The 25,908-nt window shown below is 38.3% G+C and overlaps 2 protein-coding genes across 6 annotated transcripts in view; both read left to right on the forward strand.

Annotated features, from left to right (window-relative positions):
- Positions 1-25,908, forward strand: part of Rbbp8 (RB binding protein 8, endonuclease) — a 110,410-nt gene that overhangs the window by 77,601 nt on the left and 6,901 nt on the right. For all 5 annotated transcript variants that reach the window (XM_029472024.1, XM_021150757.1, XM_029472027.1 and 2 more), the window contains exons 8-16: positions 3,024-3,128; positions 6,182-6,279; positions 7,875-7,987; positions 8,969-9,854; positions 9,933-10,059; positions 12,769-12,857; positions 14,395-14,506; positions 19,419-19,559; positions 22,164-22,233. In XM_029472024.1, the coding sequence (XP_029327884.1) occupies positions 3,024-3,128; positions 6,182-6,279; positions 7,875-7,987; positions 8,969-9,854; positions 9,933-10,059; positions 12,769-12,857; positions 14,395-14,506; positions 19,419-19,559; positions 22,164-22,233 (1,741 nt within the window). The remainder of the gene's footprint in view (positions 1-3,023; positions 3,129-6,181; positions 6,280-7,874; positions 7,988-8,968; positions 9,855-9,932; positions 10,060-12,768; positions 12,858-14,394; positions 14,507-19,418; positions 19,560-22,163; positions 22,234-25,908) is intronic.
- Positions 24,963-25,902, forward strand: LOC110284836 (pre-mRNA-splicing regulator WTAP-like). Its single transcript, XM_029472028.1, has one exon. The coding sequence runs from the start codon at positions 25,027-25,029 to the stop codon at positions 25,480-25,482; it is 456 nt and encodes a 151-aa protein (XP_029327888.1). The 5' UTR covers positions 24,963-25,026; the 3' UTR covers positions 25,483-25,902.

The raw sequence follows: 25,908 nt of genomic DNA on the forward strand, positions 1-25,908 counted from the left end.
CAACCCTATAGGTGGAACAACATTATGAACTAACCAGTACTCCAGAGCTCGTGTCTCTAGCTGCATATGTATCAGAAGATGGCCTAGTTGGCCATTATTGGGAAGAGAGGCCCCTTGTTCTTGCAAACTTTATATGCCTCAGTACAGGGGAACGCCAGGTTCAAGAAGTGGGAGTGGGTAGGTAAGGGAGTGGGGGGGGGTGTCTGGCGGACTTTTGAGGTAGCATTTGAAATGTAAATGAAGAAAATATCTAATAAATAAAACAATTTTAAAAGAAAAAAGTAAGTAGATCTATGCAAGGTGGAGGGATTGCTTAGTAATTAAGATCACAGGTTCAATTCCCAATACACACATAGCATCCCACAACCATCTTTAACTCCAGTTCCATAATATCCAATGTCCTTTCCTAGTCTCCATAGACATCAGGCACATACGTAGTATACAGACAGACATACATACAGGCAAAACACCCATATATATAAAGTAAAAGACCACCACCTCACAAACATCACTGGCTATTTACAAGGCTGTTGGTTACTCTCCATAATCTGATGGTAAGGCCCTATTGCTGAAGATACAAACTGTGTCACTGAAAATAAAGAACTTAAGATGGTGCCCAACTAGGAACTTCACCCCTACTGACTAGTGTTCATGGTTCTGGAAGGTTTTGCATATTAACAGAGAAGAGAGATAATTTAGCCTGTCTACAACTTTGTGAAGTATGACAGATACTTGCCTACAAAATATACTGCTATAATAGTGGCACAGGTGTTACAGGAGCAACCAACCACTTTTTTAATGGATTTAAGGCCCACCTCATGAGATAGAATCCCTACCCGATGCTGTTAATGTGGCCAAGAACCTGAATCTAGATAGGTCATAGTCCTAGGGGACAACTTACTACTATTATTCTGCTACAGGAACATAACTATAGAATGACTCCTCATGAAATATTGAACAGTAGAACCAATAGAACAGAGAGCATTGTTCAGTCCTCATCAGAGAAGCTTCTTACAGTAATGGTAATTAACAAGAGATGATGTTTGCAGCCAACCATTGGACTGAGAAGGGGGTAGGAAGAACAACATCAACTAAACAGACCCCCAGAACTCGCAGGGACAGCATATAGAGAGTGTAAGACTTGAAAGCACTCAGCCCTTAATGGGATGTCTTTATCAAACCAGTCCTGTGGAGGCTCAGGCATGCGAGCAAAAGAGGGGGCAGAAATATTTAGTAGATGACACCTGAAAACACACAGCTTCTTCCAGACACAACAGGATTGACACATATGAACTCACAGACTGTGACAGTATGCTCAAGACCTGCACAGGCTTAAACCAGACAGACTCCCAGCACTGAAGTGGACACAAAGTCTCACTCTAATTAAGAAACTGTTTGCAGTTGATGCCTGCTCGGAGAGGGAAAACCAATGTTCTGCTGGAGTGGGTGGTACCGGATTTATCAACCACACTTCAGGCCGCCCTTGTTCCCAGGAGTAGTTAGTTGGCAAAAACAAAAAGCTGTGTGTTTGTGCTTTTGTTGTTGTTGTTGGTAGTCTGTTTTGGTTTGGAAGTTTAAAAAGGTTCCTGGTTCAAGTCTTTGAGCGTGAGAACAGGAGCTGGAGAGATGGCTCAGCCATTAAAGGCTAGGTTCACAACCAAAAACATAAGAGTGAGAACATGAGGCTGAACTGGTAGGAAGGATCTGGGAGGAGAAAGTATATGATTAGAATATATTGTATAAAAATTAAAACTCTAAAAAAATTAATTACATCTTTATTTGAAAATGTGAAGTTGGCAGTTTCCTTCATTTTTGTGTGTTTTTATCACCACCTAGTGGAGAACAGCAGAAATGTTTTTAAATCCTTTATCTAGTAGAAACAAAATTAAAATATAAGACCCTACATCTTAAATGAACATGTGTTAGTCTCTGAGATGCAGATAGATAGCTATATGTATAATTTATATCATGATTAAATTCATCCATATGACTGTCCAGAAAACAACTGCAGTATTTTTATTGGTAGTTATTTGTATCCATAAAGGCTTATTTCTGGGGTTGGAGTGATGGCTCAGAGGTTAAGAACACTGACTGCTCTTCCACAGGTCCTGAGTTCAGTTCCCAGCAACCACATGGTGGCTCACAACCATCTGTAATGGGATCTGATGCTCTCTTCTGGTGTGTCTGAAGACAGTTACAGTGTACTCATATACATAAAATAAATAAATTCTTTTTAAAAATGCTTATTTGCTAATTGTAGAAAACAAGCATATGACTTTAAAACTTGGTTTTAATTTTATCCTTCTTTTTTTCTAACTTAGAAAGTAAAATAGTTTAAATGATTTAATGACTTAACTAGTGGTAATCCCTTTATCATATTTACTTATCTTAAAAGTGTCTAGCCAGGAGGTGGTGGCGCACACCTTTAATGCCAGCACTTGGGAAGCAGAGGCAGGCGGATTTTTGAGTTTGATGCCAGCCTGGTCTATAGAGTGAGTTCCAGGATAGCCAGGGCTACACAGAGAAACCCTGCCTGGAAAAGCAAAAAAAAAAAAAAAAGTGCCGGGAACTTTTTAATTTTCATGTTATATTTAAAGTATAATTCTGTTCCTTTACCTTATCCTTTGGTTGTCTTTGAACTAAGTATTTAAGCAATAGAGATTTCCAGTAAAGCACATTTCAGTTTTCATTCCAGACAGGTTTTAAAGAAACACGAGCCCTTAACATTTTTAGTAGTGCTTTGTCTCAGATGAGAAAAGTGACTGAGCTGTCACTACTGAGGTAACTCAGGTCATAGAAACCAAGCTGTTCCAGTCTCCTCTCTCCCACTGTCCTAACCTATAGGACAGTGGAACTAAAGAATTTGTTTCTCAGTGAAACTAAAGAATTATGCAAATTGTATCTATAAAATAATGGTTGTTATTCATTAATGCAAGTTTATTTTGACTTATCAGACTAAATCTTGATAGCATCTTTTATCATTATTTTCTGTGTATCCTCTCTTCCCCCCCCCCCCCACTTAGAATTAAGAAAAATATCTAAGGATTCAGCTCCTGCACCAGTTAACTCTGAGGAACATGAAATTCTAGTAGCTGACACTTGTGATCCAAATCACTCACCACTGTCTAGTAAGTAAGATATTGTAGTTATAAGTGTAAAATTGTGATTATTGGTAAACAAAAATGACCAATAGTCAGAATTAGCCAGTATTTTAGAGATATGCTTAATATGAGAAAGTAATGTTAATCCTAGTATTAATTTATGTTAATATCTAATCCAATGTAAAGTATTGATGATTTAAGTAAGAAAGACTTTTTTGTGATTTTTTTTTTCTTTGATTTAACAAATATTTCAGGGTCTGCTATGTCAGGCACTGAACAAAGAAAGTTTTTGCCCTTGTGGAACCTTCAGTCTGATAATGGGAAAAAGGAAAATAATTCCTGTCAGGTAGAGTCAGGTATTCTGAAGACAAAGCAGGCCGGCAAGGGCAGCACAAATTCTTACTAAAGTGACACTTTAGCAGAGGCTAAAGGAGTGGGTGGTGTCCAGGAGTCGTGTCCTCAGAAAAGTCCAGTGTCGCTTGGTTTGTATGAGGAGCACTATGGAAGTCTATGGCAGAGCAGGGTGGGTGAAGGGAGAAGTGATTTGGGCAAGAGGAACAATAGAATTGCTTCTTGACAGATGGGAGAGACTCAGAGAAGCTTAAAATTCAGGAGTTTGGCTTTGAAAGTATTGCTTGAAACTCAAAACATGTTCAGATAAAGATATTAAAGTTTTGCGGTGAAAGCATGTGTATGAGTTCATCTTTAGAGGAAAACTCCGTGTACTGGGATATATGTGGAGGTTGCTAACATACTATCTAAAGCCATGAGATTGCCAAGCAAGTCAGTGTAGGTGGAAGAGACGAGTTCAGGTCCCGAGGCCTGCTCACTTCTGTCGTTATATTAAGCAGTGATTTTTTTTTTTTTAAATCTTCTTTTTCAGAGATATTCATTATCTCTTTCCAGAAACCATTTTATACATTTTCTACCCTAGTTATTGCCCCCATAGAAAGTTAGTACTGTAGAAACACTGTATATCTGTTTGTGTGCTCTGTTGTTTGTGCTTTATATAAAAAGGGGAAAGATATTTTTGTTTCCTAAAGCTCCTGCACACATACACCCCTGCATACACACAGAGACATACATGTACACACTGACAGTATTACAGCTGTTTCTGTTGTGATTTAGAGGTTATTAAAAGGAAACGGAACTAAGTAGCCAGAAAATGAGCTTCCAGTGGGAAAGGAGGACTAACAATAATGGCCAGCAGGAAAAAGGAGGAGGGAGGGAGCCACTGTATTGAACAGCACTGATGGATCAGAACAGACAACAGCCTCTTAGACTCCACCATAGACTTTAGTTTCATGGAGATCACTAGGTATTAAACTAGTAGCATGATTCAAAACTTGAAAGGTACAACTGATTATGTGAAACTATCATAAAAAAAAATTACAAGCATAGAAAGCAGAAATCATAGACATAGATTTGTTTGTTGTGCCCTCTCACCCCATGCTAGAGTTTGGAACCAGACCTTTGCACATATGAGACAACTGGCTTTGCTACTATCCCTATTCTTTCTGCTTATATTTTATTATATTTCTAGCTACTCTGCCGGACTTTTCTTATTGGCGTGTACATGTATATTATCTTCCATTAAAACAAAGTCCTCTTAATTTTTGCTGCTTAGTTATACAGTCTTTTCAAAGTTAACAAAGAAGTTTGTTGTCAGTATCACTGTTTAACACTCATCTGTCCCAGCCTGCTCTGGAGTCTGCTCCTACCATGCTCCTGTGACAGAAAGAGAAGAGCACAAAGGAAGAGGACAGAAGGACAGTTTAGAGAGAGGACATGCTGCCCACGCTCCCACTCAGTGCTGTGAGCTGCTTATAGAGAAAGCTTTCAAAGTAGTTATCAGAAGTGTTTGCAACAGAGCTTGCTAAGTAAAGTAATTTTACTTTCTCTCTGTAAAATTCTCACTTAGAGTCCAAATTCTGCTCCTACCCATAATGCTAATAAACCCTAAATCTGTAGCTGTTCAGGACTTTTCTCCTGAATTCCAGACCACAGATCTGCCTGCTGTTGAGAGTCTCTGCCTACATGTATTTCTTCGTCAACATGTCAGAAATGGAAGCTCTTACATCACACTTTATCTTGTCTCAGTGGATGACAGGCTACACATCTCTTTTGGTTACGTCAGTACTAAGCTTTGAGTCATCTGAGACTCTTGCTCCTCATGTCAAACATCCTCCAGTTTACTGATCCACATGTTCTCTGTACCCTCTGTACTAATTCTAGCCACCAGCATCTTCAAGACTGCTTTAGGACTTTGTTTCATTCATTGCCTGTTAGATTTGCTTCTTGGCTGTGAGGCTGTCAGAGTCAGAATTACCCTTTTTACTCAAGTATTTACATTTGGCATTTCAAATCTCTTGTCCCTTTTCCTTGGTCCCAGGAGAAATTCTGAACTCGTCAGCATAATCTAACCCCTGACCTCTAATTTACAAATGTGGTTCATGTTCTGCTTTTATCTTCCATGGTTCCATTCCTAGCTATTACATCACATGCAGTTCTCTGAAAAGCCATTTTGTCCCATATATCTGAATCCTTAAAGAGACCTAAGACCTTACTTTCCACCCCCAATCCCCTTAAATGATGAAGCTTCCCTTCTCCTTAAGCATCATGTTAGGCATCAAGTTGCATACTTTGTCTTGATTTCCCAACGCAGATTTAGGGTCCTTCTGTATTTAAACTTTTATCATGTCTTTTTTTTTCATACTTCTGCAAATTCTGTTTGGTTTTCCCCTTAGAAAACAGAAGTTCTGTTTTTACCTTTTAGAATAGCGCCTAGGATCTTTGAGAAGACATATAACTGAAATCTTGTATTAAATTAAGGAAAAGTAGAAAACTTAGACAAATGAAAAAGTTTAACAATTTGAATGCTAAAATATCTTAACCTATTGATATTTATAAGAAAGCATTTTAGACCTTCTGAACAGTTTAAAATTTGTCCACTGTCATCTTTAAAATGGGACCTTGGTTTTTCCCCTAATTTTGTGATTTTTATGCATTGATTCTTCTTCTATGTGATTTTTTTTATATCTACTGTCTAAAATTATATGTGTTTTTTCTTTTTACTTTAGAAATATGTGAAACAAGTAGTTACCCCACTGAGAAGACATGTTGTAATCTAGACACTGTTGTTGCAGAGACACTTGGACTTAGTGGTCAAGAAGAATCTGTAAGTAGCCACTTAGTTTGATGATTATATGAATTGTTAATAATTCATATGTCCACCTGGATCTATTCCTAAACAATTAGGCAGGAGCCAGTTATGATGGCACAGGCTGGTGGGATGTGCTAAAGAGGCAGGGCTCTCCATGAGAATGAGCAGGAAAAAATCATTTTATCCCATCATCATTGGATAAAGGCCTAGAACAAAACTGTTATGTGATCCTTTCAATGCAGTCAGAACAACAAATCCTTAGGCTATAAATTGATTGAAGCCTGGAGGATTTATTTTGCCAACTCTTTCATACCCCTTCTCTCATGTTTCCTCCCCATATTTATTGTAAGAAAACATCCTTTAGATTGAATTCAGAACTTGAGTTTTTCTGACAGCCATTAAATTTTCATTTGATTTGAAAAATTGCCTGAATTTAAGAACCTACCAATTCAGCTAAACATAATCCTTAAAAGTTGGGTCAAAGACTGATCGTACAATTGTTTTAATTACTTTAATACTTTCTTTCTTTACTTCTTTCCCCTTAATCTTATAACATAAAACATTTAAAGTTCCCAATCTTAAGTTCTTGGTGTTTGGGTTTTTCGCTTTATTTGTATGTATGTCTACCTGTTGGTTTGTATGAGTACTAATCAGATACCCAATGAAGGCTGCAAGAAGTCCTGAGACCTCCCTGAAGCTGGAGATAGAAGCAGTTGTGAGCTGCCTGATAAGAGTGCTGAAATCAAACTCCAGCCCTCTATATGAGGAGCAAGGGCTGCTTAGCCACTAAGCCGGTTCTGGAGCCCAAAATTAGAGGGTTTTCATCTGTTTCTAGTGCTGAGAATTGGAACCCAAGGCTTCCCAAATGTAGATTAAGTTCTGTTTTGATACAACTTAAGGGCTGGGGATTTTAATTGGCTGAGTGGCCAAGTGTTTGCATGATGTATGCAAGGCCCTGAGTTTGACCACTAACAAAACTAAAACAAACAAGTGACAGATTTAAAATAGTCCTTTTTTGCTTTTTTTTTTTCTTAGAAAACTGACTGTTGAGTTTCTAAAACTTGAGTTCATTTTTCATTACATTTTGTGTATTTAATAGTCTTTAGTTCCTTACTAGCCATAGATCTAACAAGTTCAGATAAGCTATCAAAGAACTTTTCTTACAGTCCATTCACGGCGTCTTTATCATTCTTGAATGTATTACAGGCACAGAATTTCAGATCTATTGAAACTTGTGTTTTAATGATTCCCAGTTGACTTGTATGCAGTCTTGAGAATTTCCTCTAAAGTTTGCTTTTACATTTACTGTGTTTTCTACCCTTCATTTTAACGTATTTTGGTATTGAACTATTTCTATGCAGTAGTAAGTTATATAAAGTATAAAATACTAATACTTTCTTCTCCATATTTTTATTGTGATAAAATTTAAATAACAAAACTAGTCACTTCAAAGTCTGCAATACAATGCTATTTATACATTCACAATATTATGCAACTTCATTCTGTCTGATTATATAGCTCTTCATTCTGGCTCCTTTTACTTCATATGTTTTTTGGGATTTATTTGCATTGTAGCATTTATCAACTTTAAGCATACTTTACTATTGAAGGAACCCCAAGGTCCCATGAGCCCTCTGGGAAATGAGCTCTACCACTGTCTCAAAGAAGATCACAAAAAGCACCCTTTTATGGAATCTGGAAGAAGTAACGAAGATAGCTTAAGGTAATTTTGAGCATATATTGTTTTGTTCTGTTTTGTTTTGTTAGTGTAGCTCAATAAACCCTACAAGGCTGAATATCAGCAATACTGTACTCCCCCGAAGGGCTGCAGATACTATGTCTATATTCTTTTCCTGTATCATCAAGCAGCATTAAGAGCTCCCAGTTGTGCTTTAGCCCATTAAATACAGTCATTATATTGTGTCTCCAAACACTAACTGGTGTGAAAGATCCACTTTATATTATATCTGTGTGTGAGCCTGTGCGTGTGGATGTGCACCATGGATTCCCAGGAGGTAACGGGTCAGAAGCCCTTGAACTGGAGTTATAAATGACTGAGCCACCACGTAGGTACTGGACCTCAACCTGAATCCTCTGCAAGGGTTGCCAGTGCTTTCAACCACTGAGCCACCTGTCTAGCCCTTTTTTGTTTTTGTTTTGTTTTTCTCAAATCTCATACTATTTACTAGCAGGACCTATGTTGATAAACCATTGTTAGGGTATGAATTGATTGAAGCTTAGAGGATTTCTTTTGACGTCTCGTTCGTGCCCCTTCTCTCATGCTTCCTTCCCATATCTTGCTTGGTTTTAAGTACATCTGTTAATAACTTGTCAAGTTGAGTTTTATTCACCTGTTCCTCTTTTCTTTAAATAGATAACAAAAATGTGACTCCAAAGATTGATTATCTTGTTCAAGTTCTATTGAGAGAGCTTGCATTCAGTTCTGTAGTTTAGGAATTTTTTTTCTTGGGATTACTTATAAAATTTAATGATAGCAAAAGTCCTCAGTGGGCTTCATTTCTACTTTCATTTTCTGTTCTGCAAAATAAGAAGAAACCACTGCATCTTACATTTGTGTTAACCCTCTGCCTCTAATAGGTGGATAATGCCTTACTATTCTGTAGCAAGAAATGTTTTCTGTTTTTTAAATTTTTACCCTATTTTCAGTTAAAAACAAAATCTTACATATTCTTTATTTATTTAGATTTTCAGACTCTGCTTCAAAGACACCTCCTCAAGAATTTCCTACTCGGGTGTCATCTCCAGTATTTGGAGCTACCTCTNCTGTGAAAACTCATTTGGGTTTGAATACAAGTTTCTCCCCCTCTCTCTTAGACAATGGGAAAAAAAACCTTCTGAAGACAGCTCCCTTTAGCAACATTGCTGTTTCTAGATCAGAGAAAGTTAGATCCAAATCCGAGGATAATGCCCTTTTCACACAACATAGTCTTGGGTCAGAAGTAAAGGTCATTAGCCAGTCATTTTCTAGTAAACAGATACTTACAAATAAAAATGTAAGTGACTCTGTAGATGAACAGTGTAGTGCTGACCACATGAATATTACTGTTACTGATAAATATTTGGTGCCTTTGAAATCACTGGGAGGCAAAGCATCCAAAAGGAAGAGNACTGAGGAGGAAAGTGAGCATGCAGTAAACTGCCCCCAGACCTGTTTTGATAAGGAAAATGCCCTTCCTTTCCCAATGGAGAATCAATTCTCCATGAATGGAGACCATGTGATGGATAAACCTCTGGACCTGTCAGATCGGTTTGCAGCTACTCAGCGTCAAGAGAAGAACCACGGAAACGAGACTTCTAAAAACAAACTTAAGCAAGCGACTATTTACGAGGCTTTGAAGCCCATTCCAAAGGGCTCCTCCTCAGGCCGTAAAGCCTTGAGTGGGGACTGCATGCTAGCCAAAGACGCTTCGGAGACATACTGTTTACAGCCGNGCATNCTCCAGTCCTCTAGTAAATTCTCTCCAGACCATAAAACACCATTACAGATAAAAGAAGAAAATCCTGTCTTCAAAACACCTCCATGTTCACAGGAAAGTTTGGAGACGGAGAATCTTTTTGGTGATGTGAAGGTTTGTGTTAAATGTTCAGAGATTTTGATTATAATTGTTTGTGATTTCATTTAGGTGCTAATAATTATTTCTGCTTAGGGTACTGGTTCTCTTGTGCCAACAAAAGTAAAGAACAGAGCAGTCCATGGAGGATGTGAGCTTGCATCAGTTCTTCAGTTAAATCCCTGTAGAGTTGCTAAAACAAAGGCTCTGCCAAGCAACCAAGGTGTGTGCATTAAAAACAGGATTTCTCCTCTTTTTAATTGGTTTACAGTCTTTAGACAAAAAAATTTGGGTTGGGGGGGTGGGGGGGAATCTTAAATTTCTTTCTGCATATATCTGTGTTCGCAGCATTATTCTCACTGGTTTCATCTCACCTTAGATGTTTCTGCTCTTATGCTTTGTCAAAAATCATTTTAAATTCTTTGATACATTTTTAGATGGGTGTAGATTTACTTATGTAGTTATTTCTTACTTCCTTCGCAAAAGCTTTTAAAAAGTATTTTAACAATTCAGTTGGGGTTTTTGTTTGTTTGCTTGCTTGTTGTTTTTTTAGTTTTTAGAGGGAGTTTAGTTTGTTTTTAAAGGGAGGTAATACTAGGGATTGAACCCAGGGCCTTATGCATGCTAGGGCCCTTGCCACTAAGCTCCATCTATAATCCGAAAGTGTACATAATGTTTAAAAATAATTCATCATTTAGAACTTTTTCTTTACTGCTTAGATAGCCTATCCTTTTTCTTTGCATTGAAATGTTTGTCTGTAAGCTTATACAAATTAATAGGTTTTTAACTTAAGTCTTATAATTACATGTGCATGCACACACCCCACCCCTGTGCGTGTGCACATCTGTACGGGTACACATGAAGGTGTGTATGTCTGGGATGTTGTTACTTAGTCTCTGTCCATCTTATTTTTAGGTGGTCTCCCATTGGCCTGGAGCTCTCTGTAGGCTGCCTGCCAGCAAGCCCCAGGGATCCATTTGTCTTGTGTCTCTACTGTGCCTGGACTTTTTGATTAAGTTTAGGGTCTTTACCTTCTGAGGCCTCCCTAGCCCCTAACCATATTGTTGAGACAGAGTTTGCCCTAAGCTGGGCATCACCCTGCTTTTGGCCACTCACGACTGCTGTGCTCCAGGGGCAGGATTCCTTTCTTCCTTTCTTCCTTTCTTCCTTTCTTTCTTATCTTTCTTTCTTTCTTTCTTTCTTTCTTTCTTTCTTTCTTTCTTTCTTTCTTATCTTTAGCAAGTTAAGTTATTCCTTCATTATTGATTTATTTCCCTTTTCACCTGAAGCACATTATTTAGTTGTTCTTACACAGGTTTTGGCCCCAAAGTGAAAATGTTTGTTTGTTTGTTTGTTTGTTTGTTTGTTTTCCACTGTTATGCCTGACTTTTTGCTTAGCTTTTATGTTTGATTTTTTTCCTTCACTCTACCTTAGAGATCATACTCTACCCATAAACTCTGCAGTCTGCTTGCAATTAGCATCATCTTGCTTCACGTTCTTAATCTACAGTTCACGATTGTCACGTGTTTTCTACTATAATACATTAAAATCCAAACAACTTTACAATTGTAACTTTTAAACAATTACTTTATTGAAAATACAAATCATGTCTCCTTATGTTGAGTCCAGTGGTTTTGGTATACTTATAGAGCTGTCTGTCTCTACAATCTTAAATCCATCATCTTCAAGGTTTTTTCTTCCTTTATAACTCCAGTTAGCATGGGTCTAATTTTATCTCCATATGAAATATGGATATGAATAGACCTAGTCTATTTTTATATGAAAAGACCTAGTCAGTATGAAATCTTCTGACTTCCTTCCCTTTACATAATGTTTTCTTTTACCTTTATTGTTGCATGTGTGATGTGTAGGTCAGAGGACAACTTTACGTAGTTCTCTCTTTGTCCTTTCGCATAGGTTCCAAGGTTCAAGCTCAGGTCATCGTGCCTGCCTGGCAAGCACCTGTGCCTCCTGAGCCTTCTCTCTAGCACTGACATTGTGTTTTCAGTTCCCAACCATGCTTTCATACATATCAGTATCCCATCCCTATTTATTGCTCAATAAAATTTCCTTATGTGCTGTCAGGTTTTCATCAGTTAATACAAGTTTGCTGTCATGTTACCTCTATGAATAGGTAACATCTATGAATAATGCTGCTATGAGCATTGTGTACAGGTTTTTCTGGGAATAGATGTTGTCTTTTTTTTTTTTTTCTTTTTCCCAGTTGACCTGGGACTACTAAAATTGCTGAACCACATAGTTCAGACCTCCTAGTTTGACCTTTTAAGGAACTACCTATTCCCAAAGCAGCTGTGCCATTTCACAATAGTACTATAATTGTGTGAAGACATCAGGCTCTCCAGATCAATACATATAAACACGTTCAGTATAGCTGTCTTAGTGGATGTGAACAGAATCATTTTGTTTTGCATTTTTCTGATAGCTAGCCATATATTGAGCACATTTTTCATAATAATTATTGGCCATTTGAACTGTCTGGTGAGATTCTTTGCATACTCTGAACTGGGGTATTTATTTATTTTATTTTTTAAAATTTTTAAATATTATGTATATGATTGTTTTGGCTGTATGCATACTTGCACTTTGTGTGTGCCAGATTGTCAGAAGTGGGTGTCAGGTCCCTGGAACTGAAGGTATAGACAGTTATGAGCCACCATGTAGATGCTAGGAAACAAAACCAAATCCTCTCCAAGAGCAGCCAATGCTTTTAACTACTCAGCCATCTCTTCAGTGCCTAGGGATTTATGTTTAAGTATGTACTATGGGAATTCTTTATATATCCTAGATGTCCTTCATCAAACAGGTGATTAGCAGTACATTCTCTAGTCTGTGGGACCCCTAACATTTTAAAGCAAAAAATGGGTTTTTAATTTGTGCTTCTTTCTCTACCCCACCCTCCTTTTTTCCAAGATACGTCCTTTGAAAATATCCAGTGGAGTGTAGACCCAGGAGCAGACCTTTCTCAGTATAAAATGGACATTACTGTAATAGATACAAAGGTAAGTATAAAAACTAGAACTAAAGCCCATTTATTTCTTAGTCTAGAGAATTATCAGGCTCTCCTTGAAATACTTTACACATTTCACTTATTGCATGTACACATTAGTGCACACCATGTGCATGTTACATCATACATGTAGATGTCAGACCATAACCCTCGGGTCCTCATCTTCTACCATTTTGAATCCTGGGGATCAAACCCAGGTTGTCAGGCTTATTGACGGGTACATTTACCCACTGAGTCATCCTGATAGCTCAAGACAGTAACTTCTTAACGCTGGCATGCATTCTCTCAGGAAACAAATAATACCTTTTCTTCTAGCACAATGCTGATTTTGAAAGATTAATAATACTTTCTGATTTTTAAAGGCCTTTGATATAAAGCATTAATATTGTCCTTTTAAATAACAGAAAATTAGTTGCATATCCCAAGTGATTTTATTTTTAGATTTATTATTTTTATATATATGTATATATATATAAGTTTTGCCTGATGGTGCTGGAGTCATATCCCCTGAAATTAGAGTTACAAATTGTTGTGAGTGACTATATGAGTGCTAGGAATTGAACCTGGGTCTTCTGCAAAAGCAGCCAGTACTTTCAACTACTAAGCTATCCCTCCAGCCACCTTGATTAGCCTTTTAAAAAGAGGAAGAAAAAGTGCTGTCAAGACATTAATTTTTTTCCTAGTTGACTTTTAAAAAACTATAGCGTGTGTCTGGCTGGCTGGCTGTGTTTGAGATAAGGTCTCACTATGTAGCTCTGGCTGTATTGGAACTCACTTTGTAGACCAGGCTGGCCTTGAACTCACAAAACTCACCTCTGCCTCATGAGTGCTGGGATTAAAGTTGTGTATCGTTACTTTCAGCTATGTTTGAGGGGGATTTATTTGATTTGTTGTTGTTTGTTTATTCTTATTTTAGATTGTACTAGAAATGTGTTTGTCCTGTGTTCAGGGTCCATATAGTTTGTGAAACTCTCCTACTCTGTGGCATATTAGGAAATTATATAGTTTATTAAAGTTGCATATAACTGTGGAAAAATCAAATTTGATTATTGAAGTTACTTTTCTTGAGCATTAAAGTTTATTACTGCAAGGCAGATTAGAGAAGGTAGATAAAACCAGAAGGACTGGAGTGGTGAATAAATCTCCATTTCCGTGGCCGTGGTTCTTCTTTTCCTCAGACTGACACAAACTGTTTATGTATTGAGGCTAAAATGTTCTACTGTCAAGAAAACCTAAATCTCTGTTCCTAAGTAAACATGGCTTAAAACTTTCAAATAGTACATTTTGTTGGGTGGTGACACACACCTTTAGTCCCAGCACTCGAGACAGAGGCAAGCAGATCTCTTGAGTTTGAGGCAAGCGTGGTCTACAGAATGAGTTCCAGGACAAGCCAGGGCTACATAGAGAAACCCTATCTTGAAAAAGCAAAAAATAAAATAGTAAAAAATTTTAACCCTTTTGGTCGTCAAAAGCAGACATAAGGCTATGAAGGAATAATTGCTAAACTTTTGGATTTTTACAATATTTAGGATAGCAGTCACTCACGATTAGAAGGAGAAACAGTGGACATGGACTGTACATTGGTCAGTGAAACCGTGCTTTTAAAAATGAAGAAACAAGAGCAAAAAGAAAGAAGTCCAAGTAAGATTTGTCTTGATTTTGGTTACTTTGATCAAATGTGGAATAAGATGTATAGTCATATCATAGTGATAAGTGCAGTAACTTTCTAAAGTAGATTTTGGGGTATTTTTTTCATGTAATATATTCTAATCACAGTTTTCCCTCCCCCAACTCCTCCCAGACCCTCCCCACTTCCTCACCCACCCAATTCCATGCCTTCTTTTTCTATCTAGAAAAACAAACAAAAAAAGAAACCACAAAAAACAAAATATACAAGCAGTAGACCAATAAAACAAAAATTGTCCAAGCAAAGTTATCTGAGACAAAAAAAAATCTACAAAAATACCATTGAGTTCTTTTTATGTTGACTAACTACAGCTGGGTATAGGGCCTACCTGAAATGTGGTTTATATACCCAGTGAGACTCCATTAGAGAAAACTAATTTTTCCTTTGCAAGTGGTTATCAATTGCAAATAGCTTCTTGATTATGTGTGGGAGCCTTTGTGTGCACCTCCTCCTTTCAGTGCTGGGACCTCATGTGGCTTGAACCTATGTGGGCAGGTTCTATACCTGCTGCCAACGCCTCTGTAGGTCGTATGAGCATCGATCCCAGACCCGGAGTGTCTGAGAGACGCTTTTTCCTTAGAGTCATGCATTGGCTCTGGTTCTTACAGTCTTTCTACCGCCTCTTCCACATAGATCTCTCTCATCACTGAGGGGAAGTGTTGATGACTATATCTCACTCATTTAGGACTGAGTGTTCCAAAGTCTCTCCACACTGCACGTTGTCCATTGTAGGTCTCTGTGTTAATTCCCATTTACTGCAAGAGGAAGATTCTGTGATGATGGGTGAGCAAGGCCCAGACATAGCCCAGTATAGCAAAATGAAGTTAAGAGTCATTTTATTGCTTACAACATCAGTATTTGGGTTTTCCCTAGGCCTATGGCCTATCCAGACTCTTGGCTACCCCAGCAGTGTCGGGCCTGGGTTCTATCTGATGAAAGGGCCTTACATCCAATCAGAGCAGGGATGGTTCCACCCACACTATTTATGGCAGCATATCTTGAAGGTCACAGGTTTGTAGCTGGGTGATAATTGCCTTTCTCCTATGGTAGCTTGCAGACTACCTTCCATTACCATGAGCAGAGGCTGGTAGGAGTGAAGCCTGTAGTAAGGTACCCTCTCAACTTCCCCATGTGTGCTGATATACATAAGTATCATCTTCTTTCTTTACAGCCAGGGGTACTTATCATCAGTTTGTGGGGAGCCACCAATAGCCTTGAAAAATAGCCTGAGATGTTTGGGGGTTTCCATGGCTCCTCTTTGTCCAACAATTCAACTGGATATAATCCATTCTTGGCACTGGAGGTTTCATTTGGTGGTATAAGATGTCTGTTTGGGCAGTGTCTCTCCCATTATTTGATGACTCCATTTAGATTCCTCTCATATATATTTTACATTTTCTATATGAGATTCCTCTCATATATATTACAGTTAACAAGTTTCCATATGACCCCTCAAGTGGCCATTACTGTTCTCATATGCATTCCTCACCCCTCTTATGCCCCCCCCCATTTAATCCTCTCACTTCGGTTCCCCTTATTTGTTGCCCCCCCCCCCCCGCCCAACCCATCTCTCCATAACAATATATTTCCCTTTCCTTGGGAAGTCTTCTCTTCCCCAATAGCCCCTTACTTTGTACCTAACCTCTGTGGTTATATGGATTGTATAATGCATGTTGAAGGCTTAAAAGCTAACATAAGAGAAAACAAAATATTTGTCTATGGGGGTCTGGATTACTGTACTCTAGATCAGTGGTTCTCAACCTGTGTGTTACAACGTCTTTGGGGTCACATATCAGATATCCTACATATCAGATATTTATGTTACAATCCATAATAGTAGCAAATTACAGTTATGAAGTAGGAACAGAAGGAACTGTATTAAAGGGTCACAGCATTAGGAAGGTTGAGAACAACTGCTCTAAATGATGACTTTTCTAGCTCTATTCATTTACCTACACATTTCATAATTTCATTTTTAAGAGCTGAAAAATACTCCATTGTCTAAGTATGCCAATTTTTAATATTTATATTAAATTGTTTTTCCCCATCTTTGGTAATGTTAGGAGTGGTTTGGTTTTTAGATTTTGAGAAAGGGGTCTTGTTATATAGCTCAGACTGGTCTTGCACTAGCAGTCTTTCTGTTTTTGTTTTTGTTTTTTAATTATTTTTTATTTTTTAAAGATTTATTCTATATATGTGACAAAGAGACAAAGATTGGAGCTGAGACGAAAGGATGGACCATCTAGAGGCCATACCTGGGGATCCATCCCATAATCAACCTCCAAACGCTGACACCATTGCATATGCCAGCAAGATTTTGCTGAAAGGACCCTGATATAGCTGTTTCTTGTGAGGCTTTGCCAGGGACTGGCAAACACAGAAGTGGATGCTCACAGTCAGCTATTGGATGGAACACAGGGCCCCCAATGGAGGAGCTAGAGAAAGTACCCAAGGAGCTAAAGGGGTCTGCAACCCTATAGGTGGAACAACAATATGAGCTAACCAGTACCCCTGGAGCTCATGTCTCTAGCTGCATATGTATCGGAAGATGGCCTAGTCGGCCATCATTGGGAAGAGAGGCCCCTTTATATGCCTCAGTACGGGGGAATGCCAGGGCCAAGAAGTGGAATGGGTGGGTAAGGGAGTGTAGGGGGGGAGAGGGGGGGCTTTGGGGATAGCATTTAAAATGTAAATGAAGAAAATACCTAATTAAAAAAAAAAGATTTATTCTATATATGTGAGTATACCCGCTGTCTTCAGACACACCAGAAGAGGGCATCGGATCCCATTACAGATGGTTGTGAGCCACCATGTGGTTGCTGGAAATTGAACCCGGAACCTTTGGAAAAGCAGTCAGTGCTCTTACCTACTGAGCCATCTCTCCAGCCCCACTTGCAGTCTTTCTGTCTCAGCCTCCTGAGTTCTGATCTTATAGACTTGATTATCATGCCCAACACCAGCTATGTTAATGTTATGTTCTTCCCCAGGAGAGTACAATTTGGTTATTTCAGGAAAAGAAAAGCCATAATAACTTTTATCTCAGGAATTTAGTTCACTTCAGGGAGGTCTACAAGGTCTATCCAGTAGCCAGTTTGTAAACAGTTTTATTGGAACATGGCTTTGTTTGTTGAATGCATTACCTGTGATTGTTCTGTTCAAGACCACAGTTGGCTAAGTGGTAGAGACTTTATGGCTCCGTGAACCTAAAATATTCCCTGTCTAATTTTTTTTAGAGAAATGTTTGCTTATCTCTGGTGTAGACTATTTTTAGTATATAGTGCAATGGTGAATCTCAAGAACCTTTTTAGTTTATTTTCTGATGCAGTTTGATAAGATGGGGGAATCTGTAGAGAATAATAGATTTACAAATTATTACCAAGAAAAGGAAGTACATATAATGAGTTAATCTGCCTCTGCCGAAAAGAGGACTTAGTCAAATCAAGAGCATCTACCCCTTTGTAGTAAGAAGAATTTGTTAATTCTTTGCCAAAACCTTGATTTTTCAAAAAGACAAGGCAACAACTAGGACTGGTGGGCACTAATCCTAGCAGCATATCTACCTATAGAGGCACATAAAATGAAGAGTTATCACTCATCACCAGAGCCTGCCCAGGAAGACACAGTACTAAAATCAAAGGGAAGCGGTGAGGACAGTCCATCTGTGTTTACATTCTGCATAGTACAGTCTAGGCTGCACGTATAGGTATGTGTCCCACATGTGTGCTTGGTCTCTGTGACGATGAGAAGAGTGTATTAGCTCCCCTGAAAGTGGAGTTGCAGATGGTTGTGAGCCACCATGCGAATGCTAGGAAATGGGTCTTCTGCAAGAGTAGCAAGTGCTCTTAACAGCTGAGCCATCTCTCCAGCCCAAATCAGAATGTTTTAAATTGCCTACATAATGGGTAATGTACTTAATGTATGAAGATGAATTCAGTATTTTGATGTAGTAGATAAGATAGGATTTTTTTTATTTCTATTTTAAATCACCAAAACAGTGATTTTTTAAAAAGGAATAAATTTTTGCCGCTTCATTAGAAAAATAAGTGAAATTTTATAGAATTTATATCTGATTTTTATACACTTGTTTATATTTATCATTTTTCATCATATATGGTAGTATATCTTCTAGTCCTCCCAGTTTCCTTGATAAGAATTCTTTTGATCTTTGTGAATTATATATGAACAGATAGAATAGGAAAGACATCAGCATCTGTGAGGATCCAGTTATATGAAATAACAAAAACTAGCTTTCTTGTGATAGGACAACACTTGAAGTCTCCACAGAAACATCTGTAAGTGAACAGTAACTACTAGGACTTAGGAGTTTATTTTACCTCATGTGCCTCTTGTGAGAATTAAGCCCCATTGAAAGAATTTTGACTTAAAGGTCTCTAAATACTTAATTATATATATTGTAGTATGTTACCCAATTTGAATCACTGAGTTTTCCTCTTTTAACTTTACAGTGTACAACTACTGTTCTTAAAATCCTCCTTTGAGCATGTCCATGACTGCCTCCAGCTCACTCCATATTCAGTAAAACCTCTTTACACATAGATATGAACTCTATAGTACAGTTGTGTGGGGGTTTATAATGTATCTTTAAACACTCCATTATATGTATTAAGGTTTGTCATCCATTTAACATTCTCTCTGGACAAGGCGACAAAAAACTAATGCTCTTAGAATTAGAACCCTTTTACAGGTGTATCTGTAAGCACTTCAGCACTCTTGAAGGTATAGTCTATAATCCACATGTAAAGACCTGAGATCTTATTTTACAATAGTTGCTATTAATACGTTTTGTATTGGACTGCATATAAGGCCAGTACCTGCTTGCTGCTAAGCCGATGCTTTTTTGTATAGATGGAGACATAAAAATGAATGATAGCCTAGAAGATATGTTTGATCGGACAACACATGAAGAATATGAGTCCTGTTTGGCAGATAGCTTCTCCCAGGAACCAGATGAGGAAGAACTGCCTGACACCACAAAGAAAACAAACAGTAAGTCTTTTTTCTCTTTAATTGTATATTTTCTATTACACTCAATTCATTAAATCATCAGACTAATTAATAGAGGATTGATTAGAAATATTAACAAAAGTTTCATGTTTCTTTTATAAATTTCTTTTTTAGTTATTAAAAAAATATGTATATATATATATATGTTTTATCTGTGTGTATGTGTCTGTACACCACATATGTGCCTTGTGCCCATGGATGCCAGAAGATAGCATTGGGTCTCCTGAAACTGGAGTTACAGAAGGTTGTGAATCACCATGTTGGTGCTGGGAATCAATCCTGGGTCCTCTGGAAGAGCAGCCAGTGTTCTTAACCTCTTGAGCCTCTCTCCCAGTTACTTTTTTATTTGAAATAATTTCAGACTAATGGAAGAATTAAAAAAAAAAAAGGTCAGTGTGTACACCTATACCTCTTTATGCAAACATTTTATACAACTGAAATATTTATTAGAAATAAGAAATTAAGCCGGGCGTGGTGGCGCACGCCTTTAATCCCAGCACTCGGGAGGCAGAGGCAGGCGGATTTCTGAGTTCAAGGCCAGCCTGGTCTAAAAAATGAGGGCCAGGGCAGCCCGGGCTACACAAAAAAACCCTGTCTCGAAAAAAAAAAAAAAAAAAAAAAAGAAAGAAAGAAAGAAGAAATTAATCTTGGTTCAGAGCTATAAATTCATATATATATACATATTGTCTTAGTTAGGGTTTTACTGCGTGAACAGAACAACATTTAATTGGGGCTGGCTTGTAGATTCAGAGGTTTAGTCCATTATCATCAAGGTAGGAACATGGGAGCATCCAGGCAGGTGTAGGGCAGGAGGAGCTGAGAGTTCTACATCTTCATCTGAAGGCTGCTAGCAGGATGCTGGTTCCCAGGCAGCTAAAGCCCACACCCACAGTGACAGACTACTCCAACAAAGCCACACCTCCCAACAGTGCCACTCCCTCGCACAAACCATCACACACATATATTGTAAGGATGAGATAGTTTAATTTTATAATTGTAATGGAGTAGGAAAAAGATTCACAGAAAGTTTAGGCCCATTTGCTTCTCTGAGCACTTTGCTTGTGTTCTGTGGGCAGCATGGCAGTGAAGAGGACTCCACCCACTTAGAACGCCTAGGAAGATAATTATATCTGCAAGTTTAAGATCTTGTTAAGAATCTCGTGTTACGGTTAACACCCTCCATCTCAAAATTTCTTCTGATTAACTTTTTTCACTTTTTGGTTTCTAGAATTTCTATTTCCCAGAAAATTCCCCTCACATGGCCTTCTTGCTCGTTGTCTTCTTAGTCACTACTGAAAATGAGACCCGATCTGTGTTCCTGTGTTTCACTTCTGGGGAATCCCTGGTCTGCATTTGTGGATAATTGTTAGATACCTTTGTGCTTCAGCAGTTTAAACTATGAATGTATGAGCCATATTCCTTTTATTTCTTACCAAGTAATTACTTATTTTTTTCAACCTAGGGATAAATTATAAGGTTTAAATTCTCATTTTCACAACTCACTTGCCAAAGTTCTAACTGATTTTCCTTCATAGGAAAAAGAAAATTTAGGGAACAATATCAAAAGCTCATTCTGACAGATTTTTATTTGCTAGACATTTGAATGGATGTTAGTCACAAGTCAGTGTAAACTTTGAGCAAGAAATCAAGAGTAAGAAGATAATTTGAGGACAAGAAGTTTACAGAAAGTAGGCACTCCATAAAGCCATGACCATATATATATATGAAAACAAAAAAAGTTGTACTTATTAGAGTTATAGCACTGAAAGAATATAACAGTACTATTTATAATAACTTAAAATTGAAATCAGCCCACATATCCATCAACAAGCAAATACATCAAAACAACACAAATAAACCTCCAACTTGCTAAGCTGAGAAAATAAAAATGATCTTAAAAAATTATAAAATTTTTAGTATGTAATTCAAAACAAGCTATGAGCTGAAGAAATCAATTAGTGTTGAGGGAGAGATGGGAGAGAAACACAAGAGGATATTCCTATATATTAGAAACAAATAACAGGAAAATCAGAAGTGATAGAAATTTTTTAATTTTGTCATTAATTTTCTGATAAAAGTCTTTAATCTCTTAATTTTTCAAACCATGACCTATCTTAAAGATGCATTACACAAATTAATAGGGCAAATAAGTGTAATATACTAAAAGATGTCTATTGATATCTCCTGCCAAATAATAACAGACATCTAGATAATTCCATTAATCTAAAATTCTTGGTTGCCAGGTGTGGTGGCACACACCTTTGATCCCAGCACTGGGGAGGCAGAGATAGATGGATCTGAGTTTGAGGCCAGCCAAGGCCACATAGTGAGTCCCTGTCTCAAAATTAATTAATCAATTAAATATCTCCTGAAATATAATTTTTAGTTTAATGACTCTAAGGTAAGATAAGCATCGCCTTTATGTAGATGAAAAATAGAAAATTTAGATGAATTGCTCCCTTCCCGCCAGGACTGAAGTGTGAAAATCAGTATCAAGGGAAGTTTGGTATTTGCAATAGGTTTTTCCAAGCAAACTAATCCTTTCTCATCAAGCTCTGTATGTATGAATCCTTGTTGTATTTACAGTACACGGTGACAAACAAGATGGAGTCAAACAGAAAGCATTTGTGGGGCCATATTTTAAAGATAAGGAGAGGTAAGTGGTTCTTGCTTAATATGACCAATGTGATTGGAAATACAGCAGAGCTGTCTTTGTCAGTCTGTAAGCTATTTAATTGTTGCTCTGATTAAAACAAAAAATTTATAAGGAGACTCAAAGCTACATAGTAAAAACAAAAACAAACAAAGACTTGTGTCAAATGAAAAAGCAAAAAGAACCATTTAAAGCCAGGCTCAAATCTCTAATATCAGCACTGGGAGACTGAGGCAGAGCAACTGCGTGTTTGAGACCAGCTTCACTTCACAGTGAATCTTTATCTCAAAAATTAAAAAAAAAAAAAAATGATTTATGGGGCATGGGGGCTGAGAATAAGGCCAGTGAGCAGTGAGTCAAATGCTCAGCTCACAGGCATAAGGGCCTGAGTTCAGACCCCAGCACCCTCAGGAAAGCCGGGCATGGAGGGTGCCTGGCACAGTTCATCAACCCCAGCACTGCCCACTTCACAGAGAAGTTAAGGTTCAGTTAGAGTCTGTTCCAAAACTGAGGACACTATGTTGGGTGGGAGGGGAAGAGGGATATGATCAGAGTACATTGTATGAAACTCTCAGACAAGTAACAAAGGGTGGGCGAGCATCTGAGGGCGTCCTGACGGCCACCTCTGACCTCCACACGTGCCCGGTGGGCACGCACACATACTCACTCACTGCCTTTCCTATGACACATCCTCTGCACTGCAGACAGAGACTGGAGACTGGAAGTGAGGCTGACTTAACATAAAGGCAAGCCTTACCAGTGCCACTTCTCTTTCACAGGAGTGATGCTTTCTCTGCGTTGGTAACAAATAATAATCTTTCATTTTGTTTTATTTTATTTTGAACTTTGGGAATTTGTTGAACCATGTTCTTGTAACTTTCACATGTGTAATACCTGGTCGTGAGCCAGGCTTCACGTGTGTAATACCTGGTCGTGAGCCAGGCTTCAGTTTAGAGAATTTTGAATCCTTGGAACATAAACTTCAACTTAGTTTTGATCACCAGTGCTACTTCCTGCCTTTTTTACAAAGATTGTAAATTTTGTTACTTTCAGTTATATTCTCTAAGTTTTTTAAGTAAATTTAAGACATAATACTTATTCCTGAAAACTTATGCTTTTTTTTCTTTATGAAGTTCTCATAATGAGTTACTTAGCCAGTTACTCATTTTTAGTTACATTTATTTATGTACTACTGGGGAGGGCATCTTGGAGGAGCAGGCTCCCTCTCTTCCTGCTCTAGGTAGGTCCTACAAGTCACGCTCAGTTGTCGGGTCCAAAAGCCCATGCCTGCCTTCATCTGCTAGGCACCTCATCAGCCCACGGTAGACATACTTACATTTCTGTTAAGAATTTTTATCTAAAAAACAAAAATTTAATTAATTCTACTTTAAAGACAGGATTTCACTGTATAATTGTACAATTCTGGCTCACAGAGATCTGCTGGTGTCTTCTGAGTGTTTGAATTACAGGCCCAACCAGCACAGCAGACCCAAAATGAATTTTTATTGATTCTTATGAATCTCTAAAAGAAAAAAGTTGACATTTTGTCATTAAATGTTTAATTCTTTTTCTTTGTCACTTTTCCAAAGAAATGGAGCCCTAGAATCCCAAATGTAAATAGGTAGTGTTTTATTTGTTTCAGAAGCTCATAAGCTTGAACACCTCGTGTGGTTTTGCCTCTGTTACAATTGGCATCCTATAGTAGCAGTCCTCTAACCAACATAATATATTTAAGACCCGTCCTGCTACTTGAGACCACAAATAGCGCTGAATCCTGTGTGTGCAACATTTTTTCTATTCATGTTTATGAAACGTTTTTACCCCATTTAGAAGATGATTTTACAGCACTTTTTCTCACATATCCAAATTGTCAGCACCACAGCTTTTGTATTTGAGGGGCATTATGAAGTAAAATAAAGATGACGTAAACACAAGACTTGCCAAGGCCAGTCTGGTCCCAAGTGTGACTGAGACAGGGTAACATACAGGTCGATACTAGATAAAGGGAGCATATCCATCTAGGACAAGATGGAGCATGTGGTGCAGGATTCTTCATACTACATGCAGAGAACTTCATACATTTAAAACTTTTACATTAGTTAGTCCTGAAAGTGTCCATGTGATAAATAGTTTTAGACCTGGGTAACAAACAGCAGAAAATGAAGCTACAAATGAGGAACCACCGTAGTTCTATTATCTATTCAACTACAGTTGACAAGTCCACACCTGTCCTGATCCTCCTGGCACAAGCAGTTCCCTATACATCTTCTACAGCTTCCTTGTGTCTGATAAAAGATGTTCTTGGCTGGGGCTAGGGAAATTATTGGCTTAGCAGACCTGAGTTTGGTTCCCAACAACCACATCAGATGACTTCCAGTGTGAGAAACACAGAAATGCGTGTGGTTGTGTGTGCAAGCCTTTTTCTACTTTACTAGTTTTCATCTGATTGTATATCCTGGAAGTTAATTAGTTGAGTTGTAATAGTGGTAGTTTTTAGGTGTGTCATATGTGTGTGCTATGACTTGTTCTCTAGCAGTAAACACGCGCTTTGTCCACCATGATGCTAGTACACCTAATGATGCAGTAAATATCTTTGCTCCACATCTTTAGACAGAGTTGTAGATTAATATGACATTACAGAGTAATACTTTCTATTTTAAATGTTTCTTAGTAGAGTTTCACTAAGTTTTAAATATGAGTACTTTTGAGGAGCGCGGGGGGGGGGCCGGCGGCGGCGCAGCCTCGGCCTGTGTGACTGGCGGTGCCCGCGCAGCCTCGGGCTGGGAAGGGTGCAAGATGACCAACGAAGAACCTCTTCCTAAAAAGGTCCGACTGAGTGAAACAGACTTCAAAGTTATGGCACGGGATGAGTTAATTCTAAGATGGAAACAATATGAAGCATATGTTCAAGCTTTGGAGGGAAAGTACACAGATCTTAATTCAAACGATGTGACTGGTTTAAGGGAATCTGAAGAAAAACTAAAGCAGCAACAGCAGGAGTCTGCACGCAGGGAGAACATTCTTGTCATGCGGCTAGCAACCAAGGAGCAGGAGATGCAAGAGTGCACTACTCAAATCCAGTACCTCAAGCAAGTTCAGCAGCCGAGTGTGGCCCAACTGAGATCAACAATGGTAGACCCAGCGATCAACTTGTTTTTCCTAAAAATGAAAGGTGAACTGGAACAGACTAAAGACAAACTGGAACAAGCCCAAAATGAACTGAGTGCCTGGAAGTTTACGCCTGATAGGTAAACAAATCATACTCCCCAGTCAAGACTTCCCTGACAGTCCCACCTCGAGAAAGCTGTGGTGGGACAGCCAAGTACTCGTTTCCACACCAAGACTCAGACTTTTTGAGCCAAAAAAGCCACATTCTTATACTGTCCAGCTTGTAATGGTTAATGTAAAACTTACCAGATGAACCTTGTGTTTCAGCTTTTCTCTTCCCCTCCCCCTTGCTTCAGAGGCCTGATGCCGTCGGACTATTCCGAAGAAGAGGCCAACTCCGAAAAATTCCCCTTCTAGGACATGTAGACACTTTGAGAAGTGTTTCTGTTTGAAGAAAATAGAGGGAAAAACAAGTCTTAAGTCTGTGGCACACTGTGTCTTCAGACAGTTTGGAGGATTGAAATCCTAGAGGTTTTAAATCATGAATTGAACATGTAAAATTCCAGTAAA

This window comes from Mus caroli, chromosome 18 (assembly GCF_900094665.2).
Source record: "Mus caroli chromosome 18, CAROLI_EIJ_v1.1, whole genome shotgun sequence".
NCBI lineage: Eukaryota > Metazoa > Chordata > Mammalia > Rodentia > Muridae > Mus > Mus caroli.